General features: G+C 39.4%; 1 protein-coding gene across 2 annotated transcripts in view; it reads left to right on the top strand.

Annotated features, from left to right (window-relative positions):
• The window catches only part of FKBP15 (FKBP prolyl isomerase family member 15), an 86,997-nt gene that overhangs the window by 7,526 nt on the left and 55,468 nt on the right, over nt 1–24,003 (top strand). For both annotated transcript variants that reach the window (XM_069069566.1, XM_069069567.1), the window contains exons 2-8: nt 4,691–4,806; nt 7,361–7,451; nt 8,905–8,974; nt 10,983–11,057; nt 11,664–11,762; nt 16,156–16,305; nt 23,891–23,959. In XM_069069566.1, the coding sequence (XP_068925667.1) occupies nt 4,691–4,806; nt 7,361–7,451; nt 8,905–8,974; nt 10,983–11,057; nt 11,664–11,762; nt 16,156–16,305; nt 23,891–23,959 (670 nt within the window). The remainder of the gene's footprint in view (nt 1–4,690; nt 4,807–7,360; nt 7,452–8,904; nt 8,975–10,982; nt 11,058–11,663; nt 11,763–16,155; nt 16,306–23,890; nt 23,960–24,003) is intronic.

Genomic DNA, 24,003 nt, shown 5'->3' with positions numbered 1-24,003 from the left:
ACCGGCATCTCCCACTGCCCTCTACAAGCAGTTTTGTCTCTGACGTTAGCCATCGCTATGGCTTCAAATCATGTTTCATATAATTTCTATGGAGACCTGGAATGATAGAGGAATCACCCTATCTTTTCCCCACAAGCATGATATTGGTTTTTTAATGCCTAGTCCTGGCTAGTAGCAGTACTCTCTCTGCCTCCAGCAAATAGGTGGCACAGTGGTTACAATAATAAGACTCAGGGAGACCTGAGTTCAAATCCTTCTTCAGCTGCTTACTTACTCTGTAATCTGGGCAAGTGGTTTAACCTTTCTGGGCTTCAGTTTTCTAATCTATAAAATGTGAATAATAATAGCAGGGTTGTTGTGGGGATAAAATGAGATATTGTAAAGCACTTTGCAAAATGTAAATTAAAGCATTGTAGAAGTGCTAGTTGTCATTATTTAAATATACCTAATTGGTTTCTTTACCAGAGATAGAAGTAATTTGATCCAATCTTGTATTTATTGGATGCCTATCAAGATCTAGGTACCTAGAAGGTACCAAGGTTAAGTACTAGCTCACATTTATTGAGCGTTTTACAGAACAGCAGCTGTATGCCCATTTTACCTAGGAGGCCCAGAGGAGTTCTGTTAAAGCCAGATCTTTTGACTCCAGAGCCTTTCCACTAAATGACCCTGAAGGGCTCCTGACCTGAGGTTTACAATTTGGTAGCCATGGGAGGAGAATAGTTAAGATTCCCAGAGTAGTGTTGACTTAGATAAACTGTCAAGCCAGGGGGCAGGGATCTCTGACATTGCTGACCACCAGGCCTCCTGCTGACTTTGAGCCTTTTAGGGTTTCCTGTCCTTGACTTTGTATACAAAGTACCAGCTCATTCTTCAGCACTGTGTAAAATGCATAGGAGGCAAACTCTGGTCCTGCCTCTTGAAGAGTTTTCAGCTCTATATATTCTTCAGTCAGCCTATTTACCTGTAGTATATACTTTCCATTTTGACAGGGGTGACACTGAAATAATATTTTGAATTTGTAGGCCATAATTACTATATAGATACAAGATATCGATAATTTATTCACCAGAAAGAATCTATTGCGGCGTATAAATGGCGAAGTGAATAGAGCACTGGCCCTGGAGTCAGAAGGACCTGAGTTCAAATTTGGCCTCAGACACTCAACACAAAACTAGCTGTGTAACCTTGGGCAAGTCACTTAACCCTGATTACACTACCTTCCCCCCTCCAAAAAGGAAAAAAAAACAGGAAATAATCTATTAACAGTTTAAAAAAAAAGAATGCACAGCTTAGTAAGATTCATTGAAATAGCACAAAGGAATACATTTTCTTGATAAGGAAAGGAAGGAAAAGTTAAATTGTAATATAAGAACTTTTATCTGCAATAAGTGAGCAGAAGGAGCCTGGTGAAATAGGAAGTTTATATATAATGTTTGTCAGGGGGAAGGGGAAGCCCAGAACCAAAAAGAACACGATCTAGACCTAGCAAAAGATATTTTTATCTATTCGTCTTGTTCTTGAACACATACTGTAATATGATAATCATTAAAGATCAAATTTATCCAAAGTCTGAATTAATCAAACAGACTGCTTTGCTTTAAAATGCCCTTTCCTATGTCTGCAACTTGAAAGACCAGATAAGATTGGGAATAGGTATTCCCTTCCCCCCCCCATCCCCCCACCACTTGTGGCAGGGTACTTGGAAATTCAGAAATTCTCTTGGGTGTACATTTCAGATAGGGAAGATAGAGACATTCTGAGAATGTAGATCTCCACTATCTTGTCATTTGTCCTGTATTCACGTGGATGTCATAAATCTGAGGAACGCAAACATCTTGTGATTGTGCAAAAACATAAAAAATCTTTGTTAAATCTTGTATGAGGCAGTTAGAACTTAGCTTCTGACTCCTTGTACATACAAGTAAGATTCATCTAGCTTAAGGGAATAATAGGGAACAAATACTAAAATGTATATCACCTAACTTGTTTGCTTCCTTTAACCAAACTTTTGAGGTTAACAAATGCTAGCCCTCATTATTGTAGAGTCTCAGCCCTACTTAACACCTTTAGCTGTTTTCTTCTACTATAATCCTTAAGACTAAAAGTAGAAGTGATTAGGTTGGAGAAAAGAGTGAAGTTAAAACTGTCAACTTAAGGTTGCTATCACTACTAAAATAAGATTTAGAATGAATTGTATAAGGATACAAGTTAAGTCCCCAGAGATCACCAGGTAGATTCTATATAGAAATAATAAAATCAAGGAGGAGGTAATAGAGAAGTCTCATCCAAAATAGCTACAAAATGCATAAGATAATCTGTGAATCATCTATGAGGGCAATATACCAAAAAACACTCCTCAAAAAAAAAAACCCAAAACTTAAATTTTAATACATCATACTTGTGACTCGCTATGCCTATGTAATAAAAATGGCAATACTATCTAGGTTAATTTACTGTTTTATTGTTGTATGAAACTATCAAAGGAATACTTCATATATTGAGTTATTCAGTGCCATGAATGACAGGCATTTTATTCAGATAGAAAATCTCTCTGTGCGTGAGGAATATATGTTCATCCCACAACTAAAACTAGTCCACAATCAACCTTTATGTCCCTTTATATAGCAAGTATATAATATAGAGAGAGGAGGATTACTTGCCCACATAGAATTTAAAATTTGTGAAAGAGAAATAGATAACTTTTTTTGTTTGTTTTTTTGGAGGGGCAATTGGGGTTAAGTGACTTCCCCAAGGTCACTTGGCTAGTAAGTGTTAAGTGTCTGAGGTTAAATTTGAACTCAGGTCCTCCTGACTTCAGGGCTGGTGCTCTATTCACTGTGCCACCTAGCGGCCCCTGAAATACATAACTGTTTTAAAAGGAAGGTGGAATATATAGAAAAAATGTAACACACCAATAGAAGATGGGTGATAAAATGTCTCTTTCCTAAACTGGAAAGGCTTCTTGTTGTGACTTTCCTCATATGTAGATCTTACCATCATTACTTTCCTACTTAATAAATTTCAGTGGTTCTCTATTGTTTCTAGGATAAAGTATAAACTCCTTAGCTTAATTTTTAAAGCCCTGCACATTCTAAATCTAACCTTCCTTTCCTTGTGTATTTCTCCCCTTCCCACACTCTACTGTTCAGCCAAACTGGCCTTTTTTTTTTTTCCTGTGACCCATACATGACACTCTATTGTTTTTCTTTTCCTTTGTATCGATAGATCCCCATGTCAGGCACACACTCCATTCCCACTTCCACTTCCTCAAATCTTTCTTCCTTCTAAGATGGCACTTAAGCATGTCCTTCTCTGTGAACTCTTTCTTGTCCCCTCCCCCAGCTGTTAGTGCCCACCCTTTTTACTTTGAATGCATTCTGTGTATACATACAAACATATATACATACAGATGTTCCTTTCTTCTGCAATGGAATGTAAGCCCTTTGAAATGAGGGATTGTTTCTCTATATCCCCAGGATCTAGCAGCACAGTGTTCCCCAGTGCTTAATAAAGATTTGTGGCTTGATTCGAGAGAAAGAGCTAGAGAGAGGCTCCCAATATATGTTTTTACCTGATGGCTGGAATGAAAAAGGGTTTTCCACCAATGACAGAGCATAAGAGAAAACAAGGACACTGGTCAGGGGAAAATGGGTGTTGGGCACATCAAGCTACTTGGCTTACTGGAGTGAGTGAGCCAAACAGTTGTCTTAATAAGCAAATATGCCTCAAGTGTGTCTGATGTATGCATGTGAGTTATGTCCGAAGGTTTTGGCTAATCAGATGTGTAGAATAGAGCACTGACCCTGGAGCCAGGCTGGTCGGAGGCCTGATTTTGCCACTGTGCAACTCTGAGAAAATCAGTTTTTCCAACCTCACTTTCCACATTCATGAGATGAAAATTATATTGCTTACCTCCCAGGGGTTGTTATGAGAATTAAATGATATAATGTGTATAAAGTGCCCTGTGAATAGATGGGAGTCTTTAAATATGAGCAAGTATTACATGTTACTAGCTACCATCTAACAGAAGCTGAATGACCACTTGTTTCTAGAAAAGATTTGTTTCATTTGGAGGTTGGATTAGATTACCACTAAGATCTTTTGTAACTATGAGAATGACTGTTTGAAAAATATGTATGTTCCTAATTCAAGGATATATACATATAGGTAGTCCTCAATTTAAATATATTAAACTTGCCTTTGTCCTGTATAAACCAGGAGGTGAAAGCAGAAATCAAAGAATGGAGTGCTAAAAGAGAGACCATAGTATTGCAGTGACCATATTCTCCGAACTAAAAATCTAAATGCATGGTTTAACTTTTGAAAAGTCTTTTTACAAGTATATTTTCTTATCCTGAATTTGAGACTCTCTGGAAAATCCAGAAAAGATAATTGGATGTTGTACTTAGAGATCACTGAGCTCTCAGCTTATACAGCAGAGAAAGTAGGCCTATGCAGGGGAAGTGACTTTCCCACAGTCATGAAAGCAGCATGGGGCCATCTGATGAAAGCCTGTCAGGCCCACTATCAGCAGACTAATCTGGAGAAAGGGCTCTCTTATGAGTCTTGCAGGCAGTGATGTATGCCAAGTGGCATTTGGGGAAGACTGAACTTGAGTGGTTTCTGTAATGTCTTAAGCATGTAGGTTTCTACCAAGTATCATGAACTCTTACTTTTCTTTTGGCAGTGCTAAATTGGCCTCTCTCTTTGGACTGGATCAGGTGGTTGTGGGCCATGGAAATGAATTCTTTCAATATACAGCTCCAAAGCAGCCTAAGAAAGGCCAAACAATAACAACAGCCGGTAAGTTTACTGCCAACTCTCTCAGTAGCTGTGAGCCCAAAGCACAGGTCAGCAGCCTCTTAGGTGGACAACTGCAAAGTGACTTCTCCCTGTTTTTACCTTGCCAGGGGCAGGAGGTGGAGGATGTGTAAACCACAGGCACCTCTCTCTTCATAATTAGATTTGCCATGTTAACTTTTTTAGAAAAATTTAATCAATATAGGGAGCTCTCAGTGAAGAACTCCTTTTACAAAGCAGCTGCTCTCCAGCTTAGTCTTAGAGAACTGTCCGGGATGTTGGGAAATTAAGTGATTTGCTCAGGGTAACACAACCATAGTATATCAGAGATGGAACTTGAGCCCAGCTCTTTCTGCCTCTGAGGCAGCTCTCCATTCACTAGGCCCCACTGCCTCTTACCATGTTACTTTTCTTCATTTTCTCTAAGCTTTGGAGCACTAGGGTAGGAAGATGGAGGTGAATGGAGCAGTGTACATTTGTATTGAAGTCTTTGAGGAAGGGAAGAGCTTACTGTAAAGTCTGATAGAAAAAGAGGCATCAGGGTACTTTTGTCCCTTCCCTCCTTAGGAGAATATCAATAAGCTGGGGAGGGGGTTCATTAGCCACCTTGAAGATCTACTAGGTTAGAGATTTAAAATCTATCAGGAACATAAAACTTCAGATATTTTTGATATGTTAGTTTAGCTGAACATTATTTTTCTCCCTTTTTTATTCTTTATGGCTCAGGATAAGGGAAGGGATAATAATGGGAAATGTGGGTAAGGTAAAAACAAACAGCAGTAAAAAAATTATTTTTTAAAAAGTCTATCTGTAGATCGTGATCCATTGGTTCTGTCCTAAACTCTAGCGTGTATCACCTTTGACTTAGGTTCCACAGGTTGTCAATCCCTGGCCTAGAGCACTGTTGTCCAAACTCAGGCCTGGCAGGGACTTGGGGGGCCTTTTGCCTTTTACCTTCCCTCTCTTCCTTCATTTGAATATACTTCAGGGTCATTTGAGTAAAGTGAGTGAAAGAAGAATATCAGTAAATGACAACTTTTAAGTTAAACTGTAATGATATTTTAACTTGAAAATTATCTACATACTCTATATTATTTAACCATATGTGAATAAAATATCAGGGCAATGGACATTGGTGAATATCTGCTAAAGGTTCCCAGCAAATGAAGACATCTGGTAAATTACTATACTGATGCCAAGATGAAAGAGCTTGGGAGGGAGAGAGAGGTTGGGGTAAACTGAGAGAAAAAAAATCCCATGTCCATAGGATTTTGACATGTGTTTACCCTAGAAGGAACATGTACATATATCTCCATTTCCACCTTTTTTCCCCTCCTTTTGTCTCTTCCAGTAGTGGAGGGAAAGAGGCTTAGTGGGAATCCCATTTTGCTGAGGACACTGACTTGACTGTGGGAGAAGGGAATGAATTTTGCTAACAGCCTTTCAAACCAGTCATGATATCTTAACTCTGAATCTGCAAACCCCTTTTAGCAGAGAGTTAGTTTTCTGTGTACACACACTGCTGCCTGCCTTAGACAAAATGTCCTAGTAAGTGACGTGTATCTCTGGTATCCTCTGGTTCTGGATTCCTAGAAATTCCCTTATAGCCCTCTGACTCTTCAGCAGCTACCCACCCACCCACCACACCCCCTGCCCACAAATTTTCCTGCCTAGAAATGGTTCATACACCAGAATCAGCCCTTACCTTCTTTCTGTCTCTGTCAGACTGGCCATTAACTAACTGTTCTTGTCACTTTGTTGAATTGAGAGTTGATCTGATTGCTTTTAAAACAGTTCACTCTATGAAGATAGGTTTAACTCTTAAAGAAAAATGGGAGTATCTTTAAAAAGGAATGTGTTGGGGCAGCTGGGTGGTGCAGTAGATAGAGCACCTGCCCTACAGTCAGGAGAACCTGAGTTCAAATCAGGCCTGAGATACTTATTAGCTGTGTGACCTTGGACAAGTCACTTAACCAGGATCTCCTCTCCCCTTCTGCCACAAAAAATAATGTATTAACCCAAATGTATGTAATTTGCAAAATGTGTAGAGGATGAATTACAAGAATAAAGAGGAGGGAAAGGATGTTGGTGTTCTTGGCACACCTGTATGTTTATGCCCCTCCTAAGTCATAGCCATAGAGGCAGGCCACTGACCTTAGCAATTAGGAAAATACAGAGAGAGAAAGAGAGAACGAGAGAGAACAAAGGAGAGAGGTGGAAAGGGAAATAGAGAACAGAAACAAAAGCAAATGAGAATATCTTAGGGGTAATAAATTCAGTGATTTGTGTTGACCTACCATAGCCATCAAAAGAGTTTAGAAGAACTCTTTTCTGCAGACTCTTGTCTGCAGATGAACAATCTGCAGAATGGGGCTAATGCCTGCGCTATGCTAGCCAGCCTGGTTGTAAAGATTTAATGAGATTATGTACAGGACAAATTCATGGAAAAATCTAAAACATGCCGATGTGAAGGTGAGATTGAAATTTGAGGTTTTTTAAGGGTAGAATACTTCTCCTAAGTATGAAATGAATGAAATCCCCATTTCTTCCCTTCTAGCAAATCAGCCAGCACAGAAAACTCCTCCTACTACAGCCCCTGTTGGAGCTTCCACAGTCCTGGCTGCCACAGCGGTCCATGCATACCGATTGTAAGTAGCTAATAAAATAACTAGTGGTGAAGAGACAAGAATACTTGGGTTTATCCAGGGTTGATTTCTCAATGTCTTTACCTCTAAAATGAGAGGGTTTAGATGGGATTAGATGACTTTAAAAAGTTTTATTGTTGCCTTCTGTGTTCATGTCAGTCATTTCCCTTTCAATCTCCATCTTCCCCCACATTGAACCCTTTCTTATAATAACAAAGCCAGCCAACACAATGGCCATGTCTGATAGTAGATCCATAATCTGCAGCCAGAGGTATGCTGGTAAATGTTTAAAGGGTGGGGGGGTATGTGTGTGTCTGTGTATATAATCACACTTTTAGGTTTAATCTATATTATTAACATTTTCTCCATTACTTTAAGTCTAGCCAGTTAACAAACAGTAAATTAAGTTTACTTGGTGTGCAACTTGCTGATTTCCAAGGTATAAATACACTGAAAATTTAACAGTGAAGAGTTTGTTGGGATTTGATCTGAGGTCTTCCTGACTCCCAGTCAGGAAGACCTCAGATCAAATCCCACATTAGATACTGGTTAGCTCTGTGACTTTGGGCGAGTCACTTTACTTCTGTCTGCCTCAATTTCCTTAACTGCAAATTGAAGATGATAATAATAGCATCTGCCCCATAGGGTTATTGGTGAGCATCAAATGAGATATTTGTAAAGCACTTAGAACAGTCCTTAGCATATATTAGGAGCTTAATAAATACTTGTTCCCTGCCCCCATTCTTTCCTTCATGGCTTTGCCCCTCCTCCACTGATGCCAGCTCCTAGATTGACACAGGACCCTGACACTATTGCTTATGATCATAGCTATGTAGTTCCATGTTTGGCCCTTGCAAAAACATAGCCTTCCTCTCTCTGTGGAACTGATTCTAAATGTGAGGTGTCTTCAGCTTCTCTTTCACATCTCCCTCCCCCATTTCCCTGTCTCCCCTCTCGTATTGTCTTGTTAAGAGCATGTACCATAATACCTTCTTAGAGATTTTTTAAAAAAGCTTCAATTGTGAGATAGTCACCTTTCTGATGACTGACTAATTAGTTTCCTCTTTGGGTAGCTCTTACTCCTAATAAATTATTTTTGTTATTTTCAAAATAAGCTTTATTGATGCCTTTTTTTTTTTTAACATCACAGTTATTTTATATACATTGAGCCTTCTCTAGTGAAAAAGGAAAACAATAAAAACAAAAGCCTGATACAATGACTAACATCTGACACTGTATACAAAATTTCTCTCGTTGTCCTCTGCCTCACCACTGTGACTGGTGTTGTGGGCTTCATTTAGCTCTGCTCAAGGCCTTGCCTGGTTTTCCAGTTAGTCAAAAGCTTGACTTCCTTTTAGTGGTCTTAAATCTACATTGTTGCAGCCGTTGTTGAGCTACTAGTATCTACTTAATTATTTTGTATCAGTTTTATTAAGCAATTTTTCTGTTTCTTTAGCACAAATGGTCAATATGTGAAGCAGGGAAAGTTTGGTGCTGCAGTCTTGGGGAACCACACTGCCAAAGAGGTGAGAGGGGCCCCAGTTCTATATACACATGCACATATTATGCCCAAAGTCTTAGTGCAGATTTAATCTACCCAGGCTTTTGTATATGTTTATACACGTGTGTGTACACACACACACACACACACACACACACACACACACACATACACATTTATTGCTTGCAAATGTGTGCATCTGAATATATGTATGTGATGTACATGTAGTGTGTGTGTGTGTGTGTGTATGTGTGTGTGTACATGTACATACACATTGAAGTCTTTGCTTGGTTCAACAGAATGCTATAGTCAAGCTTGTGGTGGTCCTATTTGTAATTTTATCTTGCTTTTCTGCTGGTATCGTTACCCAAGTATGTGCTGTATGAGTTCTTAGTTGTGGAGTTTTCCTTCCAGGAAATTGTTTTTTTTTTTTTTTTAGTTAAAACTGTTGAGGTGATAGTTGTCATTTGACCTTTTCCAGTGCCTTTTTTTTAAATAAGCAATTGGGGTTAAGTAACTTGCCCAAGGTTACACAGCCAGTTTTTTTTGTGTGGGTGTTGTGTCTGATGCTGGAACTGATCCCAGGTCTTCCCAACTCTGGGGCTGGCGCTCTACTCACTACGCCACCTAGTCACCCCCCTAGTGCCTTTTTTGATCTTGTGATGAGGATGGGTTTTTACCCTCCTGATGATTGAGTCTAAATCATTAGTAGATAATGCTTTTCTGTTCATTCTCGTGAATAAGCCAATTTGCGCTTGACCTTTTTTTTAACATTTGAATCTCTTAAGAATTTAGACTTTAAAAGTAAGCTAGTTAGAAGGAACATTTCCTTTTCTGCTTTGGTTTATCAGCAGTATTGATTGTTGTAGGTAAAGAGCATTTTAGTAAGCCTTGTAGGGTCACAAAGTCCTGATGGCAGAAGGGAGAAATCCAAGACCTTCAATGTCATTCTTCTCAACTACTCTATACTCATTCTAACAATGAGGCTGTCATATGAAGCATTTTGTAAATTCATCTTTAGAACTGCCTCCAGAACCACATTTTTAGCTAAATGTATTTTTAAAAAATAACATCTAAGTGAGTCTCCAGTATACTCTTTGGAATCTGTACCACTTTTCCAACTCCTTCATTATCCTGTGTCCCTGAAGTCTTTTCTCAGAAGCCCAGATGACCTCCCCAAATTTCCTCATATCCTTGTTTTTCACTATTGGGGTCCATTGGGTCAGGACAGCCAGATTTAATGTGGATTTGATACCATTTCCTTCAAGAATTAGCTCATTTTTTTGAGCTTGAGAAATGCTGTAAATACCTCAATTAATGTGTACTCTTTCAGATAGATTTTTTTACCCAAGAAGTTTCTAATTCCAAGAAGTGAACTGTTCTCTTAAATAGCAGCTTTGAAGGGGCAGCTAGGTAGCACAGCCAATAGAGCACCAGCCTTAGAGTCAGGAGGACCTGAGTTCAAATTCAGTCTCAGACACTTAACATTTCCTAGCTGTGTGACCTTGGGCAAGTCCCTTAACCCCAATTGCCCTGCCTTCCCCCTGCCAAAAAGACACAAAAACAACAAGAAACAGCTTTGATGAGAAAGTGAACATACCCAGACCTCATCTTGTACTGAAAGCTGAGGTTGTAATGCCTTTGATCGTATTTTGCACATGACTACAGATTTTGCAAATTTTTACTTCTCCATACTTGTCATACTGGAGCTTTTTTTCCTTCCCAAAGGGACTCTGCCATTTTTTAAAGCATTAATTCAGTTGTTTAAGTTCTGTTGCATTAGTTCCATTACTTTAAAATTCAGTTTCTTTATACAAGAGTATAACACATTAAAGTAGAAGGTGTTCATTTGGATGGAATTTAGAGACTAAAATTGGAAAGAAAAATGGAAAAGGAATTATTCCTTAGGACAAAGTTAGGAAACAATCTAAGGTCTTTGTAGGCTTTAGCTACTAGTATTTGCTAATGTGAATTTTTTGTTCATTTTTTGCTTTCTCTTCTTGCTCTTGTATTCCATCTTTGGTGGACTCCAGTACAGAATTCTCATTTACATAAGTCAGCAACAACCAATCACCTCTGCCAGGATTCATCCAAATTTTGAACTGACGGTAAGAAACATTGAACATCTCCACAGTATATGCTGATCATTTTATACCTTGGAGTAAATTTCTAAGGAAGCACAGACCCAAAATATAAAATATTAGTTCCACTGCTGCAACTGTGACTTATTTTGATCCTCCCTGTACCAAAACCTTTCAAAAGGTGGCTGTGAAATAGAGACAAGACCTGAGAATTCAGAAAGGGATAACTCCATTGACTTTTCCTGTGGGTTCTTCTTGGTCAGGGTATTGACCATAATGTTAGACAGTGAGATTTGTCATTTCTTGCTTGTGAGCAAAAACATGGGGCAATTAGGTGATGCAATTATTATAATGCCAGGCTTAGAGACAGGAAGACTCATCTTCTGGAGTTCAAATCTGGCCTTAGCACTCAGTAGCTTTGCGACCCTAGGCAAATCACTTAGCCCTGTTTGCTTCAATTTCTTCATCTGTCAAATGATCTCAAGAAGGAAATGACAAGCTACTCCAGAATTTTTGCCAAAAAAATCCCAAATGGGGTCACAAAGGCTGGACACCACTGAAAATGACTCAGCAACAACAAAAACTTCAGAGTTGCACATACATTAATGGTTCAGATATTGCTTTTTCCTACAGGTACAGCCCAACAACTATAGCACCTTTTATGATGACCAGAGACAAAATTGGTCCATGATGTTTGAGTCAGAAAAGGCTGCTGTGGATTTCAATAAACAGGTAGTTTTTTGAAAATATCTGATGATGTAAAACTATAAAGCAATGAAGCTGATGTTCTCTATACTGTCTCTGAAGGCCATTTCCAAAGAGGAATTCAGAAATGTTTTGAGCAATAACTACATCAGTTAAAATGTAGGAGTTTTATAACTGAAAGAACCTTTTTCCTCTGGAGAGACTTAGAATGCCTGGATTTCTGCTAGCTCTAGGGAGCTATATGAGAAAGAATAGAGGCTGCTATATTTTTCTTAGTGTTAGGCATGAAAAAACTAATTTCATCACTTGAACCTGGAATATTTCAGAAAAATGACAGTGGTGTTTATCTGAATTACTTAAGAGATTTTTAAAAATTGTATCATTTTTTTAATCACCTTTCTTTCTGAATATATACCCCTTCTTCCCCAGCAAACCAAACCTTGTAGCAAGTAAAAAGTAGAGGGGAATAAAGAAGTTCAGCAAAATGAACAGATCCACCAAGTCTGAGAAGATATGCAACCGTATATCCTTGGGGTATATTGCCATTTATAAATTATTGTTATTTATACATGGAATTATTTCTTTTTACTTGTTTTAATTCTGCAAAGAAGGGAGGAAAGTATAGTTTCTCATCTCTTCTTCAAAGATAAAAATGATTTTTTTTTTTAAAAGAAAATACCTGCCTCCCCAATCTAAACATTTTTATTTTATTTTAAAAGTTGTCCTAACTTGGTAAAACTTTTGGGGCACAAGTAGGTACAAGAAATGCCATTTAAGTTAAAGCAGCAGCAATTAGCAATTTAATTCAATTCAGTAATCATTTGAACACCAGTGACCATGTCACAGACACTAGGAATGTAAAGACAGACAAGAGAACAGTCCCTGCCACTAAGGAGCTTACATTTTATTAGTGAGAAATAAGATGTATTCACATGAACAAATATGAAATTACAAAGGTAATTAATTACAAAGGATATACAAAGTAATTCCAATATTGGGAGAAGGACTAACAAGTAAGGGAATCATAGAGGGCTACCTATAAGAGATAGTGCTTCAGCTGAGCCGTAAAGGGGCCCTAAGTATTCCAAGAGGCAGAAGCAAGCACTGAACAAAGAGTGTTCTAGATGGGGGCACAGCCTGTGCAAGGGCCCAAGGGGAAGAGATAGAAGGTCTTATGGTGGAACATCCAGAAGGCCGGTTTGGCTAGAGCATATAGTTTGTGACTTCAAGTTGTGTGAAAGAAAACTAGAAAGGAAGTTGGAGCTGGATCATGAAGGTTTTTAAATGTCAGTAGAGGAGTTTATATTTGACCCTAGAGGCAGTAGGCAGCCACTGGATCTTCTTGAGCAGGAGAGGTACGTAGTCTGACATGCTTTAGGAATTCCAGTTGGGTAGCTGTATGGAGGATGGATTGGAAAGGAGAGAGGCTACACTAGCAGGTAGACTAATGAGGAGGCTTTTGTAGTTGGCCAGGCAAGGATGAATGAGGGCATGAAGCCTGGGTGGCTGAGTAAGTGGAGAGGAGATGTATTTGAGAGATTGTGAGGATAGAATCAACAAGATGTAGCAATTGATTGGATTTGGATGGTATAGGAAGAATGAATAGTTGAACATGACTTTCAGGTTGTGAAATTTGGGTGACTGGAAGAATGGTGGTACTCTGAAAAGGAAGAACTTAAGAAGAAGGGTGTGTTTAAGAAAAGATAATGAGTTCTGTTGGACATGTTGAGTATCCTGTACAGCCTGCATAATGATTATCCTTTCCTCCTCCTGGGCCTCTGTACAGCCTGTGCCCCCATCTACAATACTCTTTGTTTAGTGCGTGCTTCTGTCCATTGGAATCCTTAGGGTCCCTTCAAGGCTCATCTCAAGCACTACTTTGTATAGGTGGTCTTCTCTAATTTCTTTAATTGTTGGTTCTTATCCCAACAACATTGGAATTACTTTGTATGTCCTTTGGAATGACCATTCATGATTACCTTTGTAAATAATTCATATTCACTTATATGCATACATGTTATTTCCCACTAGTAAAATTTAAGGTGTTACTCTCAACCCACCTCCTAGTGTTTCTGGAACCAGATTGAAATGTGACAAAGGAGTGTTTAACAAAATAAATAAAAATATGTTACAACATAGATAATGGTAACTTGTGGTTTTCTAAGTCAGTATGAGGTGACAGAGATGTTTTATTTGAGTTTAACCCCACTGCTGCACAGTATTGAAACTTTAATCAGATAATAGCACCTACCATGTCCCAGGCTCTGTGCTAAGTACTGATGATACAAAGAAAGTTAAAAGACAGTCCCTGCCCTCTAGTAGTTCACAGTCAAATGAGGGAGATTACATGTAAACAATTATGAATAAGCAAATCATATATAGAATAAATTGGAAATAATCTCAGAAGGAAAGCACAAAGATTAAGAAGGGTTGGGATAGGCTTGTAGAAAGTGGCTACTTCAGTTGAGAATAGAAGGAAGGCAGGATTCTCCTCCAGGAAGGAGAGAGTTCCAGAGATGGAGGACGGCCATCCCTAGCATTGGATGTCTTGTTTGAGGAAGAACAGGTTGACCTGTGTTGCTGGATTAAAAAGTACATGGATATAGGTATAAGAAAGAATGACAATAGAAGGAGTGATTTGGGGAGTTTGTTTTTGACATGAAAGATCAGTTTGACAGTTTAGTGGAGGATGGACTGGGGTGGGGAGGGACTTGAGGCAGGAGGAACAACCAGTGACCATTGCAGTGGTCCAGGTATGAGGTAATGAGGGCCTTTACCAGGATAAGGGCAATGTCAAAGGAGAGATAGGACCAGGAGCATATATAAAAAATGTTATGAAAATAGACTTGACAGAATTTGGCAACTGATTGGATATAAGGAATGAGAGAAAGTGTGGAGTCCAAGGATGACATATAAATGGTGAACCTGAGAGACTGGGGAAATAGTAGTACCCTCAACAATAATAGGAAAGTTAGGAAGAGGGGAGGGTTTGAGGAAAAGATAACAAGTTCAATTTTGGATACATTCAGCTGATGGGTGTGTTAAACCTCTACTTAGGAAATGTGGCTATTTAGACATGTGTCAGTGGTTATAAGAATAATAGCCATTACCCAATTGATAAATGACTGCAGGACATAAATAAGCAGTTTTCAGAGAAAGAAAGAAAAATTAATAACCATATGAAAAAAATTCTCTAAATCTCTAATAGGGAAATGCAAATTAAAACAACTCTGAGGTACCACCTCACACTAAATGCTGAGGGGGAGTAAGGGCAAACAGGTACTGTAATGATATATTGTTGGTGGTGCTGTAAACTAGTCTAGTCATTTTGGAAAGTAATTTAGAAAGACATCCCAAAAGCTATTAAATTCTGTATACCTTCTGATCCAGTGATACTGCTACTAGATCTGTACCCTAAAAGACCAAAGAAAAAGGAAAAGTACCCATATGTATAAAAAAGTTTATAGCAGTTCTTTTTATGGTGGCAAAGAATTGAAAACTGAGGGGATCACCCAGCAATTGGGGAATGGTTAAACAAGTTTAGGTATGTGGTTGTGATGGAAATTATGCCTTAAGAAATAATGGAGATGGTTTCAGAAAGACCTGGGAAAACTTACATAAACTGATGCAAAGTGAAATAAGCAGAATCAGGAGAACATTTTGTAGAGTGACAGCAATATTGTCAAGATTTGGAAAGATTTAGTAACTCTCAAAGCACCATAATCAACCCCAGTTCCACAGACTTATTGATGAATATGCTATCCATCTTCAGAAAGAGAGCTGATGGACTCAGAGTGCAGATGGAAGTATATTTTCTTCTTTTTGTTTCTTTTCTTTGTTTTGTTTTAACATGGCTAATGTGGACATTTGTTTTGCACAACTTGTCCATATTTGTAATGGGTTTTATTTTTCTTGCCTTCTCAATGGGAGGGAGAGAGGAAGGGAAGGGAGAGAATTTGGAACTAAAAAGAAAATGAAATTGAATTTTTAGAAAGAATCCTATACCAGTGGAAGGATTCAGATTTTGGCTATATAGGCAGTTTTACAAAAGTCCCTACAGCCCACTGCACCCGAGAAACATGAGGTTAACTTGAGAGAGGACTTCTCTTTTCTTCCCATACTTTCATGGATCTCTTATTATTGTTGGAATTATCTGATGACTGTAGCTCCAACACAGTACTATGCACATAGTAGGCAATGTTCAATTTTAATACCTGTGAAAAGAATCCTTCAATAGGGGTAATGACTCAGGCAGATTTTACTCTATTTTAAAGCAGTGACTTTGGGCTTTTGCTGCCTTTTTGCTTACTCTGAGTTTTTTTTATCTATTTTCTTGGTAGAAGCAGCTGTTGGAGGGAAGTAAACATGAATTAAATACCAAATATGCCCATTTTTGGTTCTTGTGGTTTCCTTTTTGCAGATATGCATTGCCAAATGTAACAGCATATCCTCCTTGGAAGTTGTGCTGAGCCAGGATCTTACTATAGGAGAGGGTCCAGGTGTTGAAGTTGGTAATTCTTTGGAGGTGGCCTATACTGGCTGGCTCTTCCAGAATCATGGACTAGGCCAGGTAAGAAGAATTTTTTATAGGTTATTGATGGTAGATGAGAAAATTCTTGGTTTTCAAAATTATCAGAATATTCAAGCATTGTCTTCATCTTTGTTTTTGTTCTTAAGCATGTGTTAATGAAATGCTGAAATAAAACAGGCCTAGAGACTCCCCTAGGGTGGACACAGGGAAGATGGCAATAAATTATTCATATATTACAGTGCTTGATCTGTATTCCAAGAAAGAAAAGGATACTGAACCACTCATCTATGATTTATCAGTTGAATATCAGTTTCTTTTTTCATACTACTATATATTTTTTTCCAAATGCTTTATTAATTTCTGATTTACATCATTCATTTCTGCGAGATTTTGAGTTACAAATTTTCTCCCTGTTTTTCCCCTACCCATCACCCCAAAATAGCAGTCCTACAGGATATCCCCTCCTCCAATCTGCTCTCTCCCATATTTTCTCCCATACGCCTTTCGGCTTTTCCAGTGGATCTCTATGCCCCAGTGCCTGTATATCTTATTTCCCAATTACATATAAAATAGTATTAATAATTTTATATATATATATTTGAATATTTTATTTTAAAACTTTGAATTCCAGATTCATTCCCTTCCTCCCTTGTCACCCACCCTTACTGGGAAGATAAGCAATCCAATATAGGTTGTACATGTGTGGCTAATGCAAAACAGTAACATAGTAGATATATTGTAAAAGACTGACTATATTTCCCTCCCTCCTATCCCACCTCCCACTTGTTCTATTCTCTGCTTTGATCCCGTCCCTTTTCAAAAGTGGGTGCTTCCAACATCCCTCCCCCCCAGCCTGCCCTCCCTTCCATCATCCCCCCTCTCATCCCCTTCCCTCCCTACTCTCCTGGAGGGTGAGATAACCCTATTTAGTATGTATTTCATTCTCTCCCTGAGCCAAATTCAATGGGAATAAGGTCGACCCATTCCCTTTTGCCTTCCTATTCTTCCCCTCCATTGTAACCATTTTCCCTTGCCTCTTCTATATGAGATAATTTTCCCCGTTCTGTCTCTCTCCATCTCCTCTCATTATATTCCGCTCTCACCTCTTAATTTCACCTTTTAAGTATCATCCCTTCCTGTTAAATTGGTCCTGTGCCCTCTATCTATGTATATCTATAAATATATATACACACATTCACATATGTATTCATATGCCCTTATACCCTCATATAAATACATATATATTTCTATTCCCTTCAACTACTGAGAAAGGTTTCATAAATTACAATTATTATTTTTCCATGTAGGAATGTTAATAGTTCAACTTTGATAAGTTCCTTATGATTTCTTTTCCCTGTTTATCTTCTCATGCTTTTCTTGCTTCTTGTATCTGAATGTCAAATTTTCTATTCAACTCTTTTTTTTTAAGCAAGAATTCTTGAAAGTCCTCTATTCCACTGAATGACCATATTTTCCCCTGAAACATGATACTCAGTTTTGCTGGGTAGGTGACTCTTGGTTTTAATCCCAGCTCCTTTGACCTCTGGAATATCATATTCCAAGCCCTTCAATCCCTCAGTGTAGAAGCTGCCAGATCCTGGGTTATCCTGATTGTGTTTCCACAATATTCAAATTGTTTCTTCCTGGCTGCTTGTAATATTCTCTCCTTTATCTGGGAATTCCGGAACCTGGCTATAATATTCCTAGGAGTTTTCTTTTTGGGATCTTTTTCAGGAAGTGATTGGTGGATTCTTTCAACCTCTAAATAATTTTGCCCTCTGGTTTTAAAACATCAGGGCAGTTTTCTTTGAGAACTTCCTGGAGGATGATTTCTAGGTTCTTACTTTGATCATGGCTTTCAGGTAGTCCAATAATTTTTAAATTGTCTCTCCTGTATCTATTTTCCAGGTCAGTGGTTTTTCCCATGAGATATTTCACATTGCCTTCTATTCTTTCATTTATTTGGATCTGTTTAACAGCATCTTGAATTCTCATAAAGTCATTAGCTTCCATTTGCTCCAGTCTAATTCTGAAGCAATGATTCTCCTCATTGAGCTTTTGAGATTCTTTTTCCATCAGGCAAATTTGGCTTTTTAAGGCATTCTTCTCCTCATTGCCTTTTTGAGTCTCTTTTGCCATTTCAGTTAGTCTATTTTTTAAGGTGTTGTTTTCCTTAGGCTGTTGACTCTCATTTCATAATTTTCTTGCATTGTTCTCATTTCTCTTCCCAATTTTTCCTCCACTTCTCTTATCTCCTTCTTAAGGTCCTCTGTGGCCTGTAACCAGCTCGTATTTTCCTTTGAAGCTTTTGGTGCAGGATTTCTGACTTCACTGTCTTCCTCCTGTTCCATGCTTTGCTCCTTTTTGTCCCCAAAATAGGAGTCTAATGTTGGAATCTTCTGTCTGCTTTGTTTCCTTTGCCTGGTCATGTCTCCCCTCAGTCACTTGACTCCTGGGCTTTTTGCCACAGTAGGACTCTGCCACCAGACAGGGAAGCTTTCCTCCCAAATGCTTGGGTTTTCTCAGCTGCCGGAGGTATTAGATGGGTGCCCTCTCTGAGGTCTCTACACACTCTGGCAAGCTGGACACACACCTCAGGATCTCTACCCTGGACTGCAATCCAGATCTAAGAAGGTTAAAGTAAGAGCGATTACCCCTCAGACTGGTGCTTGGTTCCCCTACACTCTGCAGGCCAGGAGCTAAAGCTGCCACATGGTGCTGGCTGGCTCTGCCAGCGTCTCAGCAGCTTCTCACCCTGGGGGCAAAAGCCAGCACTCCCACTTACTGGGTCCCATAGTCCAGACTGCACTGACCTCTCACTTTGTCTTTCGCATCTATGTGTTGATAAATCTGGAAACGGCCACAGCTGCTGCTGGAGTCCCTCTGGCTGGCGGCTGGTCAGGCCCGCCCTGGGGCTAAAGCCTCAGTGTGGGGCTGGGCTCGGCTCCCAGAGGCTGGAATCGGCCTGCCAGGCTGTCCTCAGTGGGAGGTTAGCTTCTCTGTGTCATTTTGTGGGTTCTGCAGCTCTAAAGTTTGTTCAGAGTCCCCTTTTTACATGGATTGGGGAAGGTGGGAGCCGGAGCAGCGGGGAGGTCCTGCTTCTACTCTGCCATCTTGACTCCGCCCCCCCCCATACTACTATATTGATTCATAAAATTGTAGAATTTTGGAGTTAGTAGGGTCTCAGAGTTCATCTAGCTTAGCTTTAGGTAGCATTAACCATAATAGTGTCCAGATCATATTAATGATTCAATTGTATTCTGTGTTGGCCAGACCACATCTGAAGAATTGTGTCCAGTTCTAGGTGCCACATTCCAAGAGGAGCATTTCTAAATAGAATGCAAACAGGGGAGGGTGGTGAAGTTGATAAGGAGTTTGAAAATCATAAAGCATGACAAAAGGTATGAGAGATGGATAGTTTTACCCAGGAAATATTAAGAGTAAGAGGAAACATTATCACTGTCGTTATGTATTTGAAGGACTAATATGTAGAAGACTTCTACAGTATGGCTTGAGAGGCCAGACTAGGACTAATGGATTTGCCTTTACAAAGGCACATGAAATTTCATACTAAATGATTTTCCATTTTATGATTATTTCCCAGTCAAGTGACTATTTGCAAGTAGAAATATTTTTAAACCTTTCACAGTGATTCTCTTCTCTTGTCTTCCATTTCTGTCTTACATGTCCTTTTTGACAATCAGGGATAATTTCAGGAAAGGCTGTTTAGAGAATGTCAGGCACTAATCACAGATCTAAGTATTGTGACAATATTTTCTATATGAAAAAGTATGTTCCTTTTACAATCTCATTAAAAGTTCATTACAAATTGAAGATGTAATTGTCTGGGAAAATATGGGATGTTATAAGTTTCCTAACCTGAGGAAATCAAGATGAATAACCTAGTCAGGCCCTGAAACACTCAGAAACAAAAAATATAATTGAGTTGGATGAAGAAGTTTGCCTTTGAGAAATTTAAAAAAGCGGAGTGGCAAGGTGGCACAGTGAGTAGAGCACCAGCCGTGGAGTCAGGAGGACCTGGGCTCTGATCCAGCCTCAGACACTTCACACACACACACACACACACACACACACACACACACACACACAAGCTGTGTGACCTTGGGCAAGTCATTTAACCCCAATTGCCCTACCCTCCCCCCTCCAAAAAAAAAAGCTCCTCCAAGGGGGTAATGTAGTAGTGTGGAAAGAGCTCTGGATTAGAGTCAGAAGACCTGGGTTCAAATTCTGACCCTGTCACTTAATATGCATGAGACCATAGGCAAGTCACTTAAGCACTTTTGGCCTCAGTTTCTTATCTGTAAAATGAGAGTTTAGACTTGATCTTTAAGGTCCGTTCTGTCTCTTAACTCTGTTACATTATTGTGTGTCTGTGGGGACTGGGGGCATCAAGTCCATCCTCCTTGCAGCTGCCAAAGTGATTTCCTTAAAATGTAGTTCTGACCATGTCATTCCCCGACTCAGTAAACTCTTGTAGCTGGAAAGGTAGACTAGGATTGGTTAAAAGAGACTTCAAATACCAAACAAAAGAGTTAATATTTTACATCACTACCCTTCATAAGCACTACACTCCAGCCAAACTGGCTTCCTTGCAGTTTTTCATATATGACACCATATCTCTGCTGTCCAAGCCTTTGCACTGGCTGTGCCCCATTCCTAGAGAGTCCTCTTTTCTTCTTAGGAAACCTGTTTTCCTTTTTTGTTTATTTTTTTTTAATCTTTTTTTTGCTTTTTGGAGGGCAGTTGGGGTTAAGTGACTTGCCCAAAGTCACACAGCTAGTTTTTGTGTTAAGTGTGTGAGGCCGGATTTGAACTGAGGTCCTCCTGACTCCAGGGCTGGTACTCTATTCACTGGGCCACCTAGCTACTCATTTTTTTTTTTAATTTTTTTGGTCTTTATTAATTTGTTTACTTTTAGTTTACAAGATTCATTTCCACAATTCCGCCCATTTTTTTTATCTTTTTTAAAAAATATTTATTTATTTTTAGTTTTTAGCATACATTTCCACAAGATTTTGAGTTACAATTTTTCTCCCCATCTTTCCCCTACCCCCACCCCAAAATAGCAAGCCTACTGAATACCTCTTCCCCTAATCGGTTCTCTCTTATATCCTCCCCCCTAACTTCCTAGTAAGGGGAGATGGATTTCTATACCCTAGTGCCTGTATATCTTATTTCCCAGTTGCATGTAAAAAACCAATTTTTTTTAAGCATTTGTTTTTAAAACTTTGAGTTCCAAATTTTGAGCTCTTTGCTATGATAGAACCCTGCTTCCAGAATGGAGAGAGCTTTGTCCCAAATTGCTGGAGTTTTTGCAGCTGCCAGAGCTGTTAGGAGAGTGCTCTCTACAGCCCCTGCAAGCTCTGGCACCTGGCCATACACCCCAGGACCACCACCCAAGACCATGATCCAAACCCAAGCATGTTAAAGCAAGAGTGATTCCCCTCTGCATGGTCACTTGGTCCCCCTACAGTCTGCAGGCCAGGAGCTCCTGAGGCAGCCATAGGACAGTGCAGTTGTACCTCCACTACTTTTCACCCCAGGGGCAGGGGCCAGACCCCACTCTTCTGTCCCCCCCTGTTCCAACAGAGTTCCACACTCACATTACTTTGTCTTTGGCGTTTATGGTTTGAGAAGTCTAGAAACCACCGCAGATGCTTGTGATTCCTTCTGCTGAAGTCTGCTCCTGTTGGGGCTGCCCTGGGGGCCGCCCTGGGTCAAGAACCCCATGGGCTGCACTCAGCTCCTACCTCGCTGCGATAGCCCTTTCCTGCCAGCCTGCCGGGCTGTCTTCAATGGGAGACTTGTTTCTCTCTGTCACTTTGTGGGTTCTGTAGCTTTACAACTTGTTTAGAGTCATTTTTTTTAACAGGTATTTGAAGTGGGTGGAGCCGGAGCCCATGCCAAGTTTGTGCCTCAAACTGTTTTCCTTCAAGGTGCACTTAAGCACCTTCTACAGAAAGATTTGGTCCCTCAACTACTAGTATCTTCCCTACAACAAAATTAGCTTGTTTTTATTTTTTATATAGTTTGATGAAGGCAGTGTGGTATAGTAGGTAGAGAGCTGCCCTTGAAGCCAGAAAGACGTAGGTGGGTACAAGTCCTGCCTCTGATACATCCTTGCTTTGTGTTCCTGGGCAAGTCATTTAACGTCTCAGTGCTCCAGGCAGTTCTCTAAGACTGCTGGTTTCAGAGAAGGTACCAGTTTGCATTAGTAGATGGGAGTTTTCTCACCTGAGACTCCCTTTACCAATGAAATCACAAATCCAGTCCTTTTCCTATAGTGTGAATACACAGATGTTTGTTCATATGTCTCCCCTGACACAGTATAAGCTCCTCAAGAATGGGGGCTATTCCATTTCTGTCTTTGCTCCCCTTTGTGTGGCATAGCACCTGGAGGATCGGCACTTACTGAAGTCTGATTGCTGAGAACAATGTCTTAAAAGACATGCTCTTCCGTTGAAAGTGAGCATATGCTGTATATCAGAACTGCCCTGAAGGTCAGAGACTGACTGGTCACCAAATATACACCACCACCCAGTTTACATTTTTATAACTTTTGAGCTAAATTCTTATATTCTCATTTTAAAAATTTTTTACAGATCACTTTTCATAACACGTGGCTAAAATTTTGAAGTAGGTAAGAGTTGTCAAAAACCAGAGAGGAACAAAATATCTGGCTTCCATTCTGAAGATAGAGTCCCTGGACTTAACTACTTTATTAAACTACGGTTTGGATATTTATTTAATAAATCATTGACTGTCCCACTCAAACCCCTCCCCCCATTTCTGCTGTATATGCCTCTAGGGAAAACAGTTTTTCCTAACTCTCCTAGTGCTTCATAGAGTGTTCTCCATTTTATGACCCAAGATGCTGGGCCTAGTGTGTGGTGGTCCAAAGGCCTTCTGTAGCAGCACGTTTAAGGAAAATTATGGGTTAGAGGTTTATGCCTTATCAGCTGAAAATGTAAAAATCAGGGTCATGAAGTTAATACAGGGCGGAGGGGAGAGAAGGATTTAGATCAAATTCAAGTGACTTTGTTCACATATGTCAGGTGGAATGATTACATGGTACAAATCTGGCTTTATATCCACCAGTGTACTGATTTCAGTTTATATCAGATCTAACTTGCCTCCTGACACCAAAAGCTAAAATATCTCTCCTTCCAAAGACTGCCTCCAGCACTTCTCTAGCATGTGTAATTTATTGCTTTGTATTGTTAGTCTCAATGCCTCATTGAGATTAGATACTCTTGGAATGTTTTCTTTTTTATATCTTTTATGTATGCTCCCCTCCCACACATGTAACTTTTAAGATAGTACCTTTCACTTTGTAGGTTAAGGAAATGTTTGTTGATTGATGTACACTTGTGTCTTTCAAATTAAGTTTTGCTTTTTCGGTTTTCTAAAGTGTTGGCAGAGGTGTTCAGCTTAATAGCACTTGTGAGGGCTTAATCAAACTCTACCATGCCCTCTCCACACCCCTTGAACTATTTTTTTTCTGTAGTTGTTTGGGCTTACATTTAAACTTTGCTTATCTTCATTATAATTTTTTTTTTACTGTTTGAGACTTTATTGAATGATTCTGTTCTCCCACATTTAGGTATTTGACTCTTCTGTTAACAAGGATAAACCGCTTCGATTAAAGCTGGGATCAGGAAAAGTCATTAAGGTAAAGCATTGAATTAGACTGAAATGATTTTAAAGCTGGCAGGG

The sequence above is a fragment of the Petaurus breviceps genome, unplaced genomic scaffold, assembly GCF_028583685.1.
Source record: "Petaurus breviceps papuanus isolate PSGF00001 unplaced genomic scaffold, PetGlider_PUasm1.0 90779, whole genome shotgun sequence".
In the NCBI taxonomy this organism is placed as follows: domain Eukaryota; kingdom Metazoa; phylum Chordata; class Mammalia; order Diprotodontia; family Petauridae; genus Petaurus; species Petaurus breviceps.
Note: the sequence above shows the minus strand (reverse complement) of the source record. Positions and strands in the feature narration are given on the sequence as shown.